At 42.4% G+C, this 17,567-nt stretch overlaps 1 protein-coding gene and 1 long non-coding RNA gene across 2 annotated transcripts in view; both read left to right on the top strand.

Annotated features, from left to right (window-relative positions):
- LOC147583614 (uncharacterized) overlaps positions 1–17,567 on the top strand; it is a 31,853-nt gene that overhangs the window by 1,368 nt on the left and 12,918 nt on the right. The gene's annotated exons all lie outside the window — the stretch shown is intronic.
- Positions 11,259–16,637, top strand: ZNF589 (zinc finger protein 589; the record flags this gene model as incomplete). Its single annotated transcript, XM_086698324.1, is given in 2 exon segments — positions 11,259–11,534; positions 11,536–16,637. Coding segments are annotated over 2 exon segments (747 nt in total), but the record flags the coding sequence as incomplete, so codon positions are not given.

The following is a 17,567-nucleotide window of genomic DNA, read 5'->3' as shown; positions in this document are numbered from 1 at the left end:
GAGTAGTTTCTATTTTTAACTTTTTGAGGAAGCTTCATGCTATTTCCCACAGTGGCTGCACCAATTTGCATTCCTACCAGCAGTGCGGGAGGGTTCCTTTTTCTCCATATCCTTGCCAACACTTGTTTCTTGTGTTTTTGATTTTAGCTGTTCTGACGGGTGTGAGGTGATATCTCACTGTAATTTTGATTTGAATTTCCCTGATTATAAGTGATGTTGAAAATCTTTTCATGTTCCTGTTGGCCATCCAGGGGTCTTTTTTTAAAAAAAAAAATTTACTTCTCAATTTTTTGAGAGAGGAAATATAGCTTAAAATGCAAAAAAAAAAAATTATTTCTAAGATTATATATATTTTTAAAGCTTATTTATTTTTGAGAGAGAGTGTGTGAGTGAGGGAGGGGCAGAGAGACAAGGAGAAAGAGAATCCCAAGCAGGCTCTGCGCTCTCAGCGGAGGGGGAGACCAACATGTGGGTCTCAAACCCAACCCCCCCCCCCCCCAGCCCCAGATCAAGAGTTACATGCTCCACCCAATGAGCCAGCCAGGTGCCCCCTGGAGGTCTTCTTTGGAGAAATGTCTGTTCATGTCTTCTGCCCCACCCGTTTATTTATTTATTTATTTTTTTTGGTGAGACTACATTTCCCTTTAACCTTTGAAAATTTAAGGTCATTATTGAGATGTGCTGTGTCAAGTACACACCTAATTTAGAAGAGATGGTTGGAAAAAGGAATATAAACTACTGATAAGCTTTCAATATTGATTTTGTGTTGAAGTGACAATATTTTTAAATGAAATTTTACTTTTAGTCTTTTAAAGTTTATTTATTTATTTTGAGACAGAGAGAGCACAAGTGAGGGAGGAGCACAAACCATGAGATCATGACCTGAACTGAAACCAAGAGTCAGACACTTAACTGAGCCACCCAGGTGCCCTGATTCTAATGGTTTTAGAAGCCATTTTACATTTGCAATTAAAAAAATTTGTTTTAATTGGCATCAGCCTAATATTTTATTTATTTTTGATAGAGACAGACAGAGCACAAGTGGGGGAGGGGCAGAGAGAGAAGGAAACACAGAATCTGAAGCAGGCTCCAGGCTCCAAGCTGTCAGCACAAAGCCTGAACTCACAAACTGTGAGATCATGACCAGAGCTGAAGCCGGAAGCTCAACCGACTGAGCCACCCAGGCATCCCACATTTGCAATTTTAATAGATACTGAGTTGCTCTGTAGATAGTAGTTTGCTCCTACCAATTATTAAAGGGGGATTGTTTACTCACTGACTTGAGATGCCATATTTGCCATATATTATAATTAGATCATTTTCCCTTCTACATATCCACCTATCCATCCATCCATCCATTCATCAATCCATCTATCTATCCATCATCCATACATCCTTTTGTTCTTCTTCCTTTACAATCTGTTTTGTAGATATGGTCAACCTGTGATTGACTTGTAGCATGAGTAAGGGGGAATCCTTAGTTGCTTTTAGCTACTTAGATCTTGGGATATCATTTGTTACTACATCATAACCTAGCGTATTTTGCTTAATAATGATCCTTTTCTCCGTGTCACTCTGAAAAAGTCTAGCTTCTTCAGTGTGAATTCTAGATGTCTGGTTACTTTGCTTTTTCATTCAGTTGTTGGTTGCGTAGGCATTTATTGAGGCAGTGGTTAAATGAAACTGCTCTGAAACCCAAGACTTGGATTCTAGGCTTGGCTCTGCCACTTGGGAATGACATGATCTTTTTATGTTTATTTATTTTTGAGAGAGAGAGATAGAGAGTGCGAGCAGGGGAGGGGCAGAGAGATAGAGACACACACACAGATCTGAAGCAGGCTCCAGGCTCCGAGCAGTCAGCACAGAGCACAATACAGGGCTCGAACTCAAAAACGGTGAGATCGTGACCTGAGCCGAAGTCCGATGCTCAACCAACTGAGCCACCCAAGTGGCCCAGGAATATGATCTTATGAGCCAGTTCTCAGTTCTCTCTTTTGTGAGATGGAGGTAATAGCAGCTCTGACATCATGGCTTTGTTGTGAAGATTAATGAAACAGTAGGCTTAGCACAGTGCCTGCCTGGCATGTACTACCTGCTCAATCAATGCTCGCTACACTACTGGTAGTTCTGGAAAGAGAAGAGCTGTGTAGGTTGTGTTACAGTAACAATGACCCTCAAATCTCAACAGTAATCTAACAACAGCAATCTAACCCTAATCTTAATTAACTCTCAGTGGGTTAGCTTGGCTGTAGTACTTATAACATGGAGAAGATGAAGAGGTGAAACCACATAGTGGCTCTTAAAGTTGTTGTTTAGAAGAAAGACATGCCAGTTCCACTCACATTTCACTGGGAGGCAAGTCACATGGCTACCTTCAATAACCTGATTTCTGATAGGAAGGCCATGTACCAGGCCTTAGAGAAAATTAGGGTGTGAATCAGCAAGTCCTTTGCAGCAGCTCTGGGGTGTTGGAAGATAAGCTGAAGTCCAAGTTGGAACGGGCCCATAGGGGCTACAAGCTGATTGGAGTTGAGAGGCTCCAACCCAACAACAAATGACCAGCTGTTAAATTGAAAGGTGTGTTGTGTTGGCAGTGAAATTTGGAATCAAAGAAATATGAAAGCAGACCTGGAGACAGGTTGCTCCCTTTTCTGACTATTGCCCCTGACCTGAATGCCAAAAATCAAATTGCTTCAGTAATGGCAAAGACCTTGAGGAAAGCAGATCAGAATCCAGAGCAAATAACTTTGGATGTAACAAACAAGAGCAGTCTAAGACAGGGCTTGGCAGACTTTTTCTATAAAGGGTCAGATGGTAAATGTTTTATTTAGCCTTTGTGAGCCACATGGTTTTTGTTGAAATCACTCAACTCTGCCATTGTGTGAAAGCAGCCGATAGGTAAACAAATGGATATTTCTGTGTTCCAATAAAACTTTATTTATGGACATTGAAATATGAATTTCTTTATTTTTTAAAAATGTTTATTTATTTATTTTTGAGAGAGAGAATCAGAGAGACAGCGTGCGTGCACACGTGTGTGGGCATGAGTGGGGGAGGGGCAGAGAGAAAGGGAGAGAGAGAAACCCACGCAGGCTCCACACTGTCAGTGCAGAGCCTGCCATGGGCTCGATCTCATGAACTGTGAGATCATGAACTGAGCCGAAATCAAGAGCCAGATGCTCAACCGACCAAGCCACCCAGGCACCCCTGAGAAGTCTGTTTTAATAAGGGTTCACAAATGTTCATTCTAGACCTAGCCTCAGCAACCCCCCCTTTTCCTCTATAGTCTGAGTTGCCTTCATTCCTTCTCTAATCTTCATTATCCCTAATGCCAGTATGAGCCCTGCCTCTGTGCTGCCTTCCTTGCTTTTACTTGTCTTCTATTCTTTCTTTGAATTTCATCCATTATGAGTTGTCAAATTCATATTCCTGAACTCTTTTTTGATATGTTTTATTGTTGATTCAAAAATAGTTTTTTCCAATGAAATTGTAAGTGTTCCAGGGCAAGGAGTGTGTTTTGTGGATTAGTTGTGCCTCTCATATGTTTTAATACCAAGCCAAGTATAGAGTAATGCTCAACCCTGAAAACCCTCAGATCCATTTCTTATGTAGCTAGATTCTTCAGGACCACCAGTTTCGTTCTCCTTGTGAATATTGATGGTGATGTGATGAATGTGAATTTATAGGTTGATTTAGGGGACCAGTGAAATTCGAGGATGTGGCTGTGATTTTCACTGAGGCAGAGTGGAAGAAACTGACCTGGAGCAGAGGAACCTGTATAAAGAAGTGATGCTGGAGAATTTCAGGAATCTAGTTGGGTGACAACCTATTCTCTTCCATCCTTTTTCCATTCATATATTTATTTACCATTTACACTGTGCCAACCAATGTTCTAAGAACACATCACTGAATAAAGTAATAAGGCATTTCTTTTGTCACGATGCCTACATTCTAGTGTAGGAGACTAACAAATATAATAAATGGTATATACAGGTAAATTATAAGCTAGGTAAAATATAAGCTCTACATGGCTAATAAAATGTATAAGATGTATAAATTAAGTACAGCAGAATAATAAGGGGGATCCAGAGTGCCAGGGTGTGGAGGCAGCTGGGTGAATTATTAAATTGGGTGATCAGGATAGTCTTCTATGAGGGGATATGTTTGAACAGAGGCTTGAAGGAGGTAAAAAAGTTAGATATGTGAATGTGATGGAAAACTGTTCCAGGTAGGGGAGCACCCAGTGCTAAAACCCCAAGAAAGGAGCATGCCTTGCTGTTTTAAGGAAAAGCAAGGAGGCCAGTGTGATTGGAGCACAGAGAGCCAGGAGGAAAGGACAGTGGTTAAGAGATGACGTCCGTGTCCTAGAAGTTCAAGTTTAAAGTGTAACTGAATCCATCAGTTTTGTGTTTCATAAATTATTTGAGTATCATAAATCATATTTTTGCTCATTTACTTAAAACCTAAAACATTATTTGTTTAGGTTGGCAAGTACAAAATTATCCGGGATATTCCTGAGTTCTTAAGAGTTACATTTTCAGAGTTGCATACACATTTCTGTCAGGAGATTTTTCAGGATTTTTCTTCATTTGACATAGCTAAGAATTTGGTAGTTCTTGTCTGTTTTATTTTTCAATGGCTTGGATCTGTTTTGAGCTCTTTTCATCTAATCTGAATTGGCCCCATTTTACTCCATTTGGCTTTTGACCTGGTTTCTCTGTCTCTTTCAATGTAGATTCATCCATTTAATTTTGCTTTCAACTGCCAATATGATTTGGTCTTGTTTTTATCTTGTTTCACCAGGTCTTCTTAGTCTCTATGCTGATACATTTTGTTGATTCTGAGGACTCTGTTAACATTGTCTTAAAATAGCCTGATTCAATTTAATCTTTGCACTGAAACATTTAAGGCTTTAAACTATTTTGCTACCCTTGATTCATCCTTTCCTTTCTCTCCATATCTTTTTTCCTCTCATTGCTGAATTTTTTAAAGCAAATTGCACATAATGTGATGTACCACTCCTAAATATATCAGTGTACCTCTAATAAATAAAGACATTTTGATTTACAAAACCACAGTATCATTATCACATGCCACAAAATTATCAGTAACACCTTCCATATCATCTAATACCTAGCCCATGTTCAGATTTACCTGAGCATCTCGAAAAAGTCTTTTTGCAGATTTGAATCAGGATCCAGACAAGATCCACCCATTTAATTTTTTTTTTTCCTAATGTCTCTTAAATCTGTATCAATTCTTCCTCCCTATCCTGGTTTTTCCCCACAGGCCCTGGATCTGTATGTAATGCTCTTAATCTAGAATATAAATCTGTTTTAGATAATATCAAAAAGTAATTTTTTCATGCATTATAAATCGAGGGAAAATACTTTCCAGATTTACCAAGAGGTGTTCACCAATATGAAAAAAATCCCATCACCAATGACAGTGCTGACTGTAGTGTTTAAGTCACCATCTATTCAGCACACCTGTGTCTATCACCAATAAAATATGCACATGCTTATCATCATTAAGGCACATTTGTGTCTTTCTGCGTTTGTACCTGTCATGTCCACAATGATCTGTCTATAGCTATAAGCATGTGATTGCTTTGTTATGTCCCTTAATGTAGTCCTGACAAGAAATTAATATTGAAATGCCTGAAGTTTTATTGTAAATTACTTTTTAAAATCCTCTTTTACATTTTGGATACAGCATTACATTCTTTTAAAAATGTTCTTTGTATAGGTATATTTCATTAAATATAAATTTCATTTCAAGATAGTAAATGAGATGTTAGAATACATAGACTATCGAAAGGAGGCTTTGGGGGCACCTGGTTGGCTCAGTCAGTGGAGCGTGCAACTCTTGATCTCGGGGTTATGAGTTTAAGCCCCATGTTGGGTGTTAAAGAATTACTTAAAAATAAAATCTTTATGGGCACCTGCGTGTCTCAGCCAGTTGAGCATCCGTCTCTTGGTTTAGGCTCGGGTCATGATACCAGGATTATGGGATCAAGCACCAAGTGGGGCTCTGTGCTGAGCATGAAGCCTGCTTAAGATATTCTCTCTCTCTCTCTCTCTCTCCCTCCCCCCCTTCTTCCCTCTCCCCTGCTTACTCTCTGTCTCTCTCTTAAATAAAATAAAATAAAATAAAATAAAATAAAATAAAATAAAATCTTTTTTTAAAGAATTCATTTTATGGGCACCTAGATGGCTCCGTCAGTTAAGCATCTGACTCGTGATTTCGGCTCAGGTCATGACCTCATGGTTCATGGGTTCAAGTCCCTCATCAGGAACTGTACTGACAGTAAAGAGTATGCTTGGGATTCTCTCTCTCTTTCTGTTCCCACCCCTCCCACTTGTGCTCTCTCTCCTTTCCTCAAAATAGATAAAGAAACTTAAAATAAAAATTTTAAAGGGGAGCCTGGGTGGCTCAGTTGGTTAATGATCTCCCAGTTTGTGAGTTCATGATCTCCCTCACTCAGTTCATGATCTCCCAGTTTGTGAGTTCAAGCCCTGTGTCAGACTTTGTGCTGACAGCTCAGAGCCTGCTTCTGATTCTGTGTCTCCTCTTCTCTCTCTGCCCCTCCCCTACTCACACTCTGTCTCTCTCAAAAATAAGTAAACAAACAAACAAAAAAAGAAATAGATAAAAATTTTAAAGAATTCATTTTTTTTTTTAATTTTTTTTTTCCAACGTTTATTTATTTTTGGGGGGACAGAGAGAGAGAGAGCATGAACGGGGGAGGGGCAGAGAGAGAGGGAGACACAGAATCGGAAACAGGCTCCAGGCTCTGAGCCATCAGCCCAGAGCCCGACGCGGGGCTCGAACTCGCGGAGTGCGAGATCGTGACCTGGCTGAAGTCGGCCGCTTAACCGACTGCGCCACCCAGGCGCCCCAAGAATTCATTTTTTTAAAAGTTTATTTATTTATTTTGAGAGAGAAAGAGTGAGCAGAGCCTGTGTGGGGGAGGGGCAGAGAGAGGGAGACACAGAATCTGAAGCAGGCTCCATCCTGTCATTGCAAAGCCCGTGGGGCTCCTGAGTTCATGATCTGAGCCAAAATCAAGAGTCAGATACTTAACCAACTGAGCCACCCAGGCGCCCCCAAAATAAAATCTTTTTTTAAAAAATAGGAGACTTAGGTTTTGACAGTGTTGACAACCTCTTATCTGTCTTCTGCCTAACCTTTTAGTTCTTTCTTAATTAACTCTGCTGTTACCACTTATTCATTCAAAAATATTTTAACTCTTAAATGTTAGGTCCAGGTCCAGGTTCTTGGAAAATACCAGCAATATGTCAGGGAGAAAGGTATTCCAGACATGGGAACCAGCCAGTGCAAGGCTTTAGGAGGAGAGGTCAGTGTGCCTCCAATGGAGCGAATGAAGGGTGGAGAATAGATGGAGTCAGGCCATAGGTCACCAGGGAATGTGGAACCTGGCAGGTCCCTCTGAGGAACTTGGCTTTTACTCTAAACATTATGTACTTCCTTATTTATTTATTTATTTATTTGAGAATGTAAGTGAGCAAGGGGCAGAAAGAGAGGGAGAGAGAGAGAGAAGTGGGCTCATCTGAAGTGGAGCTCGTGGTTTTGTTTATTTATTTATTTATACCCAAAGCGAGGCTCGTGCTCACCTGATGTGGGACCTGAACTTCTGAACCATGGGATCATGACCTGAGTGGAAGTCAGATGCTTAACGACTGAGCCACCCAGGTGCCCTGGCCTTTTTATTTTTTAAAGTGAACAACCCTACTTATTAGGAATGTTAAACAAAGAAGGAAGAGAGAGAATTGGCTTTAGGCACCCCCTTCTACCCCTACTTCTATTCCTGATCTCAGGGCAGAGCTCTCTGGGCTCCAGGGAATACTACCTTTTGGATGGATGAGGGTCCTGGTAGGACTGGGTTCAGTAGCCCCTCTGGAGCAGCATGACCTAGCCACCCCTCATTTTGTCCTGAGAGAGTCAGTGCAGTGGGCTGGGTGTCTGTGAATCTCCTGCTCAGGATGTCTGCGTGGCAGCTTTGCAGCCCTAGACAGCCCCCAGATTTAGTCTACAGGCCAGATTTGGTTAGCTTTCCCCCCACAAGACTGCAGCTGTGTCAGGGGCTTAATTCTCATTGGCTTCTTTTCTGTTCTTCAAAGACCTAGTCAAACCAACAAGAGTGTCGTTTTTTGCTTAGAAGATTTTCTTTTCCTTTAAGGACAGATTTAGTAGGATATAAACCTTTGTATGCTCAGTAGTCAGAGTTATCTGTAGTTTGTTTAAGAGGACGTCCTGAACCCTGTTTTGTCTCTTCTTCCTCTGTGACTGTGAATAAGTTACTTAACTCCTCTAAACCTGTTTCCCTATCTATTAAATGATAATAGGATTAAATTTGATTTTCATGAAGAGCACTGTATAGTGAAATACTGGGCCTATTGCAAGTGCTATTTATTATGGTGAATAATAATGGTAATAATAACAACTCTTACAACCCAAATGTCAGGTCATAAAACAAAGCTTACTGAAAAAAAAATTCTGAGTTTATTTAATTGTCAGCTAAAGATGTAAACCAGTAAATGGGAATGCAAGCTGGTGCAGCCACTCTGGAAAACAGTATGGAGATTCCTCAAAAAAACTAAAAATAGAACTACCCTATGACCCAGCAATTGCACTACTAGGCATTTATCCACGGGATACAGGTGTGCTGTTTCGAAGGGACACATGCACCCCCATGTTTATAGCAGCACCATCAACAATAGCCAAAGTATGGAAAGAGCCCAAATGTCCATCAATGGATGAATGGATTAAGAAGATGTGGGGTATACACACACACACACACACACACACACACACACACGCACACACACACACGCACACACACACACGCAATGGAGTATTACTCGGCAATCAAAAAGAATGAAATCTTGCCATTTGCAACTATGTGGATGGAACTGGAGGGTATTATGCTAAGCGAAATTAGTCAGAGAAAGACAAATATCATATGACTTCACTCAAATCAGAAAGGACTTTAAGAGACAAAACAGATGAACATGAGGGAAGGGAAACAAAAATAATATAAAAACAGGGAGGGGGACAAAACAGAAGAGACTCGTAAATATGGAGAACAAACTGAGGGTTATGGGAGGGGTTGTGGGAGGGGGGGATGGGCTAAATGGGTAAAGGGCAGTAAGGAATCTACTCCTAAAATCATTATTGCACTATATGCTAATTTGGATGTAAATTTTAAAAAATAAAATTAAAAAAAAATCTACAGTCAGCCATTTAAAAAAAGATGTAAACCAGTAAAATAAACAAACACCTTTTACTGAATAGTTTGCAGAGAAATATCAGTGATGTTAAAGGACTATAAAGGCAGTTTTATGGTATTTGTGCTAATAAAAGCTAAAAAGTTAGCATTCTTTTTTTTTTTCTTAAAAATTTTTTTTTTCAACGTTTATTTATTTTTGGGACAGAGAGAGACAGAGCATGAACGGGGGAGGGGCAGAGAGAGAGGGAGACACAGAATCGGAAACAGGCTCCAGGCTCTGAGCCATCAGCCCAGAGCCCGACGCGGGGCTCGAACTCACGGACCGCGAGATCGTGACCTGGCTGAAGTCGGATGCTTAACCGACTGCGCCACCCAGGCGCCCCAAAAGTTAGCGTTCTGAATAGGATGGAATGAATCTGTGGGTCTGTACATATTTGATTAAAGCAATCCTCTTATTAATCAGGAAAGAGTCTTCAGTTGGGGTCAGTAAAGGGTCTGGTCTCCTCTGATTACCAAGAGTCCATGTTTTATCATCTTCAGCTGATCAGAAACAATTGCAATCCAGTTTTGATATTTCTTAGGTTAGTGCCGCCAAATGGTAAACATTTTGGTATGTGCTGATTTGTGGAAAACAGAGCAGAGCAGATCTTGAACTAATTGAGGGGGTGGGAGGGCAAGAGCCAACATCACTTAAGTCTGTTTTGCCTGCCTGTTTTTCTGCTGCTGAACTTCCACTTCCTGGTACAAGCTGATTCATACTAGTCCTCTAACAGATATCTGTGAATGGATGGGGAAACTCAGATGTAGTTTTCACATATGCTCTTTAACAACCGTTCCATATTGCCTTCTGCATTGGAGGACATCCAGACTGAGTGATTCCTACGTCAACTATTCTTTCTTCCCATAGGAAAAGTCACAAAGGACATTCCCATAGAGATCACAACGATTGTTCTCTCTTGATGCTAACAAATGGTTGTAGCTATATGTGTCAGTGTAGCTGGCTATGGCCTAGAAGATAATTTTAGTATAATTGCAGATACTTACAGAGCAGAAGATTCCCCTGATGTTTACTTGGAGTATTCCTTGTTGGGATAATGTGAACAATAGGTTCTGCTGTGGTTTTTTTTTTTTTTCTTTTTTTGCATTCTAGTAAAAGATGTGATATGTAAAATTTGAATGTAGTGCATAATCTGAATCTAATTATGGAAGAACATCAGGAATGCTCTTCATGTATTCTAGAACATGAGAGTGTTCTCTAAAAATAGGGGAAGGAAACTAAAGAAACATAATAACTACTTATAATACCTGATCCTAGACTGGATCCTGTACTTCAGGCAAAGTGCTATAAAGGACATTATTGGTTCAAATGACAGGATTGGAATATATATGGGAGTTAGATACAGTTATAACATAAATGTCAAATCTATTGAAGTTGATAACTATATTGCAGTTATGAAAGAATCTCCCTACTTATTTTTAAATTAAAAAAAAATGTAATGTTTATTTATTTTTGAAAGAGAGTACAAGTGGGAGAGGGGCAGAGAGAGAGGGAGACACAGAATCTGAACCAGGCTCCAGGCTCGGAGCTGTCAGCACAGAGCCCAATGTGGGGCTCGAACCCACAAACTGTGAGATCATGACCTGAGCTGAAGGCAGATGCTTAAGTGACTGAGCCACCCAGATACCCCGAGAATATCCCTACTTTTATGAAATCCACACCAAAGTATTTAGGGGTAAAGAGTCATGATGTATGCTGTATACTCTCAAATGGCTCAGAAAAAACATATACATACATATGCATGTACACACACACACATATAACATATACATGTTAACAATAGGTAATTTGGGTAGAGGGTGCTTAGATGTTTTCTTTGTATTGTTCTTAATCTTGCAACTATTCTGTACATTTGAAATTGTATCCAAATAAAAAGTTTAAAGAAGGTGAATGGAAACGTAGGTCCTGTAAAGCACATCTCGGGGAGACAGACATGAGTCATTGTGAACGATTGACGGGCTAGATCTTAACTGTAAGACAAGGAAGAAGAACCCAGTGAACTTTTCCTGTGAATACTTTGGGAACTTCCTTTCTTCAGCAGAATCAAATCCAGAAGTCCATCCCTGGCCCTCCTGCCCTCTGGCCTTTGACGAGCAGCAATTTCTTAGTCAACATGAGCTGCGCAGTCGTCCTATTCCAGATTTGCACTCAGTAAATCCACTCCGACCAGGAGATTCTTGCCCAGAGTATCAGCAGCGGCAGCAACAGCATTCTGATGAAAACCAACCGGGGGGCCGAAGCAGACAATCAAGCAAGGGGAGATTCTAAATCCTTATCTGGGAGTATAACTGAGAGGGGGACTCCCCTAGTTCACCCCAGCTCCCAGACAGGCAATTGAGTGTTGAAGGTACAACTCAGGCCAGCCCCTAGGACATGCTCTGGGAAAGCACACAAGGTTCTTGAGAGGGTAGAAGCCTGAGGATTTGGAGCAGTGGAGTTTGGAGAGCGTGGACTAGATTTCAGCCGGAAGACAAACTTACTCAGACACAAGGCAGTCACAGGGGAAACACGCGTGTGCAGGGAGTGTGGGCGAGGCTTCGGTGGGAAGTCACATTTCATCAGACATGAGAGGACACACACAGGGGAAAAGCCTCATGGGTGCGGGGAGTGTGGGCAAGCTTTTAGCTGCAAGTCACACGTCATCAGACACCAGAGAACACACACAAGGGAGAACGTGTGCACAGTGTATAGGTGAGGCATTACGGAAAAATCAGACCTCATGAAGCACCAGAGGATTCACACAGGAGATAAGCCTTATGTGTGCAGGAACTGTGGCTGTGGCTTTAGGGTGAAATCATACCTCATCACCCACCAGAAGACGCATTCTGGGGAGGAGCCTTGTGTGTGTGTGTGAGCTTTTAGCCACAAGACAGTCCTCAGCACACAGCAGAGGACACACACAGGAGAGGAGCCTTACAAGTGCATGGTGTGTGGGCGAGGCTTTAGCCACAAGTCTACTCTCAGCACACATCAAAGGACACACTCAAGGGAAAGGCCTTAGGTGTACAAGGAGCAAGGGTGTGACCTAGCAACAAGTTATCCATCAGACACACCAGAGGACACACACAGGGGAGAAGTCTTGATTGTAAGGGAATGTGGGCTAGGCGTTAGCTGGATATCACTCCTCATTACACAGCAGAGGATATGCTCAGGGAGAAATCTTATGTACAGGGAGTGAGGGTATAGTGTTAGCTGGAGGTGGCCTCTTAAGAAACACTGAGACTCAGGAGCCTGGGTGGTTTAGTGGGTTAAACACCTGGCTCTTGATTTCAGCTCAGGTCATGATCTCTCAGTTCATGAGATCGAGCCCCGCGTCAGGCTCTGTGCTGACAGTTTGCGTGCATGCTCTCTCTCTCTAAATAAATAAACTTTAAAAAAGGAATTAAAAAAAAAAGAAACACTGAGAGTCAAATCTGTCCACCGTACATGAGTGGGCTTCAGGGACAGTCTTCTGACCCCTTATGCCCTCTGTGAGCGTGAAGATGGCAGAGGCCCAGCTTCTGAGAAGAGAGGTACCGAGCTATGGTCCTCTTGGGGAAGCGGTCTTTGCACCTGATTGACGACTTCTTACTTCCTTCTGCAAGTCCATTGACTTCCATTGACTTCTGCCATGCTCTCCTGTTTTCTTTTTTTCTATGTTCCTAACCTGCTGTATCCTCTTCTACCCTCACCTTTAGGTATTGCTCAAGGTTGGGTCTCTAACCCTGCAATCTGAGGGACTCCGCAGCCATGTCTTCCTTCTACCATCTAATCCCAAGCCCAGGTCCCTTTAACCACCCCCCAAAAGTTCTTTAGTCTCAGGACTTACACCTCATAACTATGCTGCTTTGGCCCTCTCCTGGCAGGTGTAAGATTACCAGCCATGCCCACCACCAGTCTGATAATACCAGGTTTCGAGGCTTTCAAGCACAGCCCCTCAGAAACACCCCCATCCCCCAATCTCAGTGCCCAGCCTTTTAGCCACCCACCCACATCCGTCCTCACTATGCTGCTAAAGCCACTCTCACCTGTCTTACATCCCCAGGGCCCAGATGGCCCAGATTCCTGATTTGTCTCACTCCCTTCTTGGCCAACATGATGGAAAGAAAAAATATTTGTTTTCTATTAAAATCCACACAGGGTGCCTGGGTGGCTCAATTGGTTAAGCATCTGACTTCAGCTTGCATCATGCTATCATGGTTTGTGAGTTAGAGCCTTGCATCAGGCTCCATGCTGTCAGAGAGGAGCCTGCTTGGGATTCTCTCTCTCCCTGTCTCTCTTTCCCTTCCCTCACACACACGCTCTCTCTCTCTCTCAAAATCAAATAAAAACTGTAAAAAATAATCAAATCCACACAGATGTTGTAGAGATACTACACGGGCCTGGCTTAGTGAGACCACTGTCAGATTCGGGAATCACGGGAGAGGTGCAGAGGAGACCTCTGTCCAGGCCGGGGCAGATAGCTTCAGGAGTCTTCAGTCAGAAGTCGCTCCCTCCTTTGTCTTCCTTCGTGGAAAAGGGATTGAGATCGGGTCTAGGATGGCACAGTCTCCACAATGACAGGCTTAAGGTGTTGTGAGATCTTCAGAACAAAGGGTTGTGGGTGGAGGAAAGGATGGGAAAAGGAGGCAAACACTCCGAGGACAGTTGGGGTTCATAGAATGTCCTGCCTAGGGAGGAATGGCTGAAGTTTTGCTGTAGGGGCAAATGGCTGGTTTCTGACGGATGTTAAGAGATCCCAGATTCAAAAACTGTAGGGCCTGCTGAGTAAAACTGAGACCAGTGTTCAGTTCCTGTGTTCCTGCTGGCTTCATCCTTCAAACATGCCCCTAAGGTTCTCTGGTTCTGCCCCTTTTGGGGAAGTTTTATTTAGCCCCACAAATGCTTCATCCCTTTTTTTTTTTTTTTTTCTTAGCCTCGCCTTTCAGTACAGACTCCTTCCTTTGTTTCCCAAATTTTCTTTTAATGTTGAAGTGCCTGCAGGCTGGGACTGTGGGGAAGAGTGTTTTTGGGGGTGTGCAGAGAGGGCACTGGAGGAGCAACTTGCTGTGTCTGCCCCTTTCCTGACTTCATGGGGATGAGGATAGAACCTTCCAAGGTCAGCTCACGTTGCTGTGACTGATTCCCTACCCTCTGCCTCCCTGGGTAATAGAGACACTCCCATTACACCATCCTACCTTTGCAGTTTTAACGTGTTAACAGATCCGCCTTTAGAGGCCATTTTCCCATGAGGCTTTGTAGGAGTGCACTCTCAACTCAACCCAGGGGTCCTGGTTTTCTTTCCTTTCCTTTCCTTTCCTTTCCTTTCCTTTCCTTTCCTTTCCTTTCCTTTCCTTTCCTCTCCTTTCTTTTCCTTTCCTTTTTTAAGTTTATTTATTTTGAGAGAGAAAGACAGAGGCAGAGAGACAGCGAGAGAGAGAATCCCAAGCAGGCTCTACACCATCAGTGCAGTCTGATGTGGGGCTCAAATCCATGAACCGTGAGATCATGACCTAAGCCAAAATCAAGAACCGGAAACTTGGGGCGCTTGGGTGACTCAGTTGGTTAAGTGTCCAGCTTCGGCTCAGGTCATGATCTTGCAGTTCATGAGTTGGAGTCCCACGTCGGGCTCTGTGCTGACAGCTCAGAGCCTGGAGTCTTCTTCAGAGTCTGTCTGTCTGTCTCTCTCTCTGCCCCTCTCTACTCTTTTCTGCCTCTCCCCTACTCTTTCTATCTAAAATAAATTAAAAAATTTTTTAAATTAAAAAAAAAAAGGAGTCAGACGCTCAACCTACTGAGCCACCCAGGTGCCCCCAGGTTCCTGGTTTTCTGCAGCTGCTTCCATCATCATGCCCACCTCCCCTGCCTCTGCTCCTACTTTCCACCTCGTGAGAGCGCCTTTCATACCCTGACCTCAATGATACCTCTTTCTAGACCTTGCGGTGAGAGATGGGAATTAAAGCCCTCCCATGTGGCTTCTGCTGGGCCTTAGGGTGAGCCTCTCTCCAGGGAGGAAGAGAGAAAGGTGGGATGAGACTTAGGCATTTATAAGTCTTAAGGAGATCATAGATCTTAAGGAGGTCTCAGAGCCTTAGAATGCAGGAATGGTGAATCCAGGGTGCTCTTGGAGAGCTGGGATAAAGTTGGGCTCAGCTTAGGCATCCGGAGCTGCTCATAGGGGGAAGCAAATCCCACTCTTCACCCTGACCTTGGATGATTCAAGGGCCCAGGCTCCTTAGGGCCATATGTGACCGAGAAGAATAAGCCCGAGGGAGAATTTGTAGGATAATGAATTCATGGGACAGAATTTTTTGGGTAAACGAGTGTTTGAGCTTAGAGATTCCAATTCTATGGGAGAGGATTTTGTGTGGTGGGAGGCTGATAGGTGAGAAAACTTTTGAATGTTCTAATAGCTACTGTGAAGAGGTATCTCTTTTGAAATGTCCACATTTTGTTGGATTTCTGTTACCACCTGTTTTAAAGCTGAATCTATACTGAAAATATTTTTTATTAATCTGGTATGTTTTAATCATAAGTGTTTGATTTGAAATAAGATATACCCAGTTGCAGAAATAGAAAATGAATTTACTTGATTTCAGGTTAAAACAAATACATATTGCCATCTTCTGTAAATAATCATTTTTAAGCCTTAGAAGTTATTCTCTTACAGGACATAATGGTCATATGGAGCCAGATCTGTGTCTGGGAGATAGTAACTGCACAACATGTAGCATCTATTATGATTTCTTTTCACTGTCAAACTTAGCTTTGGAAGATGAACCAGTTCTTGAAGTCCAGCTCTCATTCCAGGGCTTTCCTTTCTGTCCCACTGACCTTGTCCATTCTGAGTTCTCTGACAGATGTTAGGTCTTTGGAGCTGTGGTTTCTCCTACCCCTGGGATTCTCTGTTGTTTCTGCTGAGCCAGCCAGAGATCACTTACATATGTGTGCAAGTCCCTGAACACACAAGAGCATTCTCAGCACAGGATGTACAACACCCATGTCAGTTACGCAGTCAGCAGTGGGAGCAACAACAGTGGTGCATTGAACTGGCTCAGAAGCTCTACTCACAAGTTCACTTTAGTTCCCTTTCCCCACTACAAACCCATGCATTGTATTTGGGAACTGGCAAAGGCTCATTCTTGTGTCTGTTTGTGTGCTCTAACACTAGGGGCCCAGAGTTTGAGGGAGTGGTGGGCACAGAAACATCTTTGTGTTTCAGCAATTATTTTAAGCCTTCACACCTTGACAAAAAGGTTCTTGATGTACCCAGACTTCTACTAGCTCAGTGTCTGCAATGATTCATTCTTTCACTATTTACATGAACCCAGTAAATCTTAGACAATGAATTTGCTTAAAAACTGTTTACATTCTAAAGCCAAAAACCCATTACTGGTGAAAATGAACTGTTTTTAACCCTGATTATTTATCCAACTTTTTTTAATGTTTATTTATTTTGGGGAGAGAGAGAGCACAAGCGAGAGGGGTTGAGAGGAAGATAGAGAACCCGAAGCAGGCTCAGCACTATCAGCACAAAGCCCCACGAGGGGCTCCAACCCATGAACTGTGAGATAATGGCCTGAGCCAAAGTTGGACACTCAGCCGACTGAGCCACCCAGGCGCCCCTTACCCAACTTTTTTCTTTAAAAAAAAATACTTGGACAGATATTCTGTTTTCCTTTTTTAAGGCTTTATTGAGGTATAATTGACATTCAGTCAACTGAACACTTTTAAAGTATACAATTTGGGGGACACCTGGGTGGCTCAGTCGGTTGAGCGTCCGACTGCGGCTCAGGTCATGATCTCACGGTTCGTGAGTTTGAGCCCCACGTCAGGCTCTGTGCTGACAGCTCAGAGCCTGGAGCCTGCTTCAGATTCTGTGTCCCCACCCCCTCCTCTGCCCCACCCCTGCTTGTGCTCTGTCTCTCTCTGTCTTTCAAAAATGAATAAATATAAAACAATTTTTTAAAAATAAAGTATACAATTTGATGAATTTTGAGGTATTAACCCAAAGGATACAAAAATGCTGATTCAAAGGGGCCCGTGCACCCCAACATTTATAGCACCACTATTGACAATAGCCAAATTATGGAAAGAACCCAAATGTCCATCAACTGATGAATGGGTAAAGAAGATATAATATATATATATAATGGAATACTACGTGGTGATGAAAAAGAATGAAATCTTGCCATTTGCAACAAAGTGGATGGAACTAGAGGGTATTATGCTAAGTGAAAGAAGTCAGAGAAAGACATATATGATTTCACTCATATGTGGAATTTGAGAGACTCAACA

Source organism: Puma concolor, chromosome A2 (genome assembly GCF_028749965.1).
Source record: "Puma concolor isolate L17-30 chromosome A2, mPumCon1.1.hap2, whole genome shotgun sequence".
NCBI classification, from domain to species: domain Eukaryota; kingdom Metazoa; phylum Chordata; class Mammalia; order Carnivora; family Felidae; genus Puma; species Puma concolor.
Note: the sequence above shows the minus strand (reverse complement) of the source record. Positions and strands in the feature narration are given on the sequence as shown.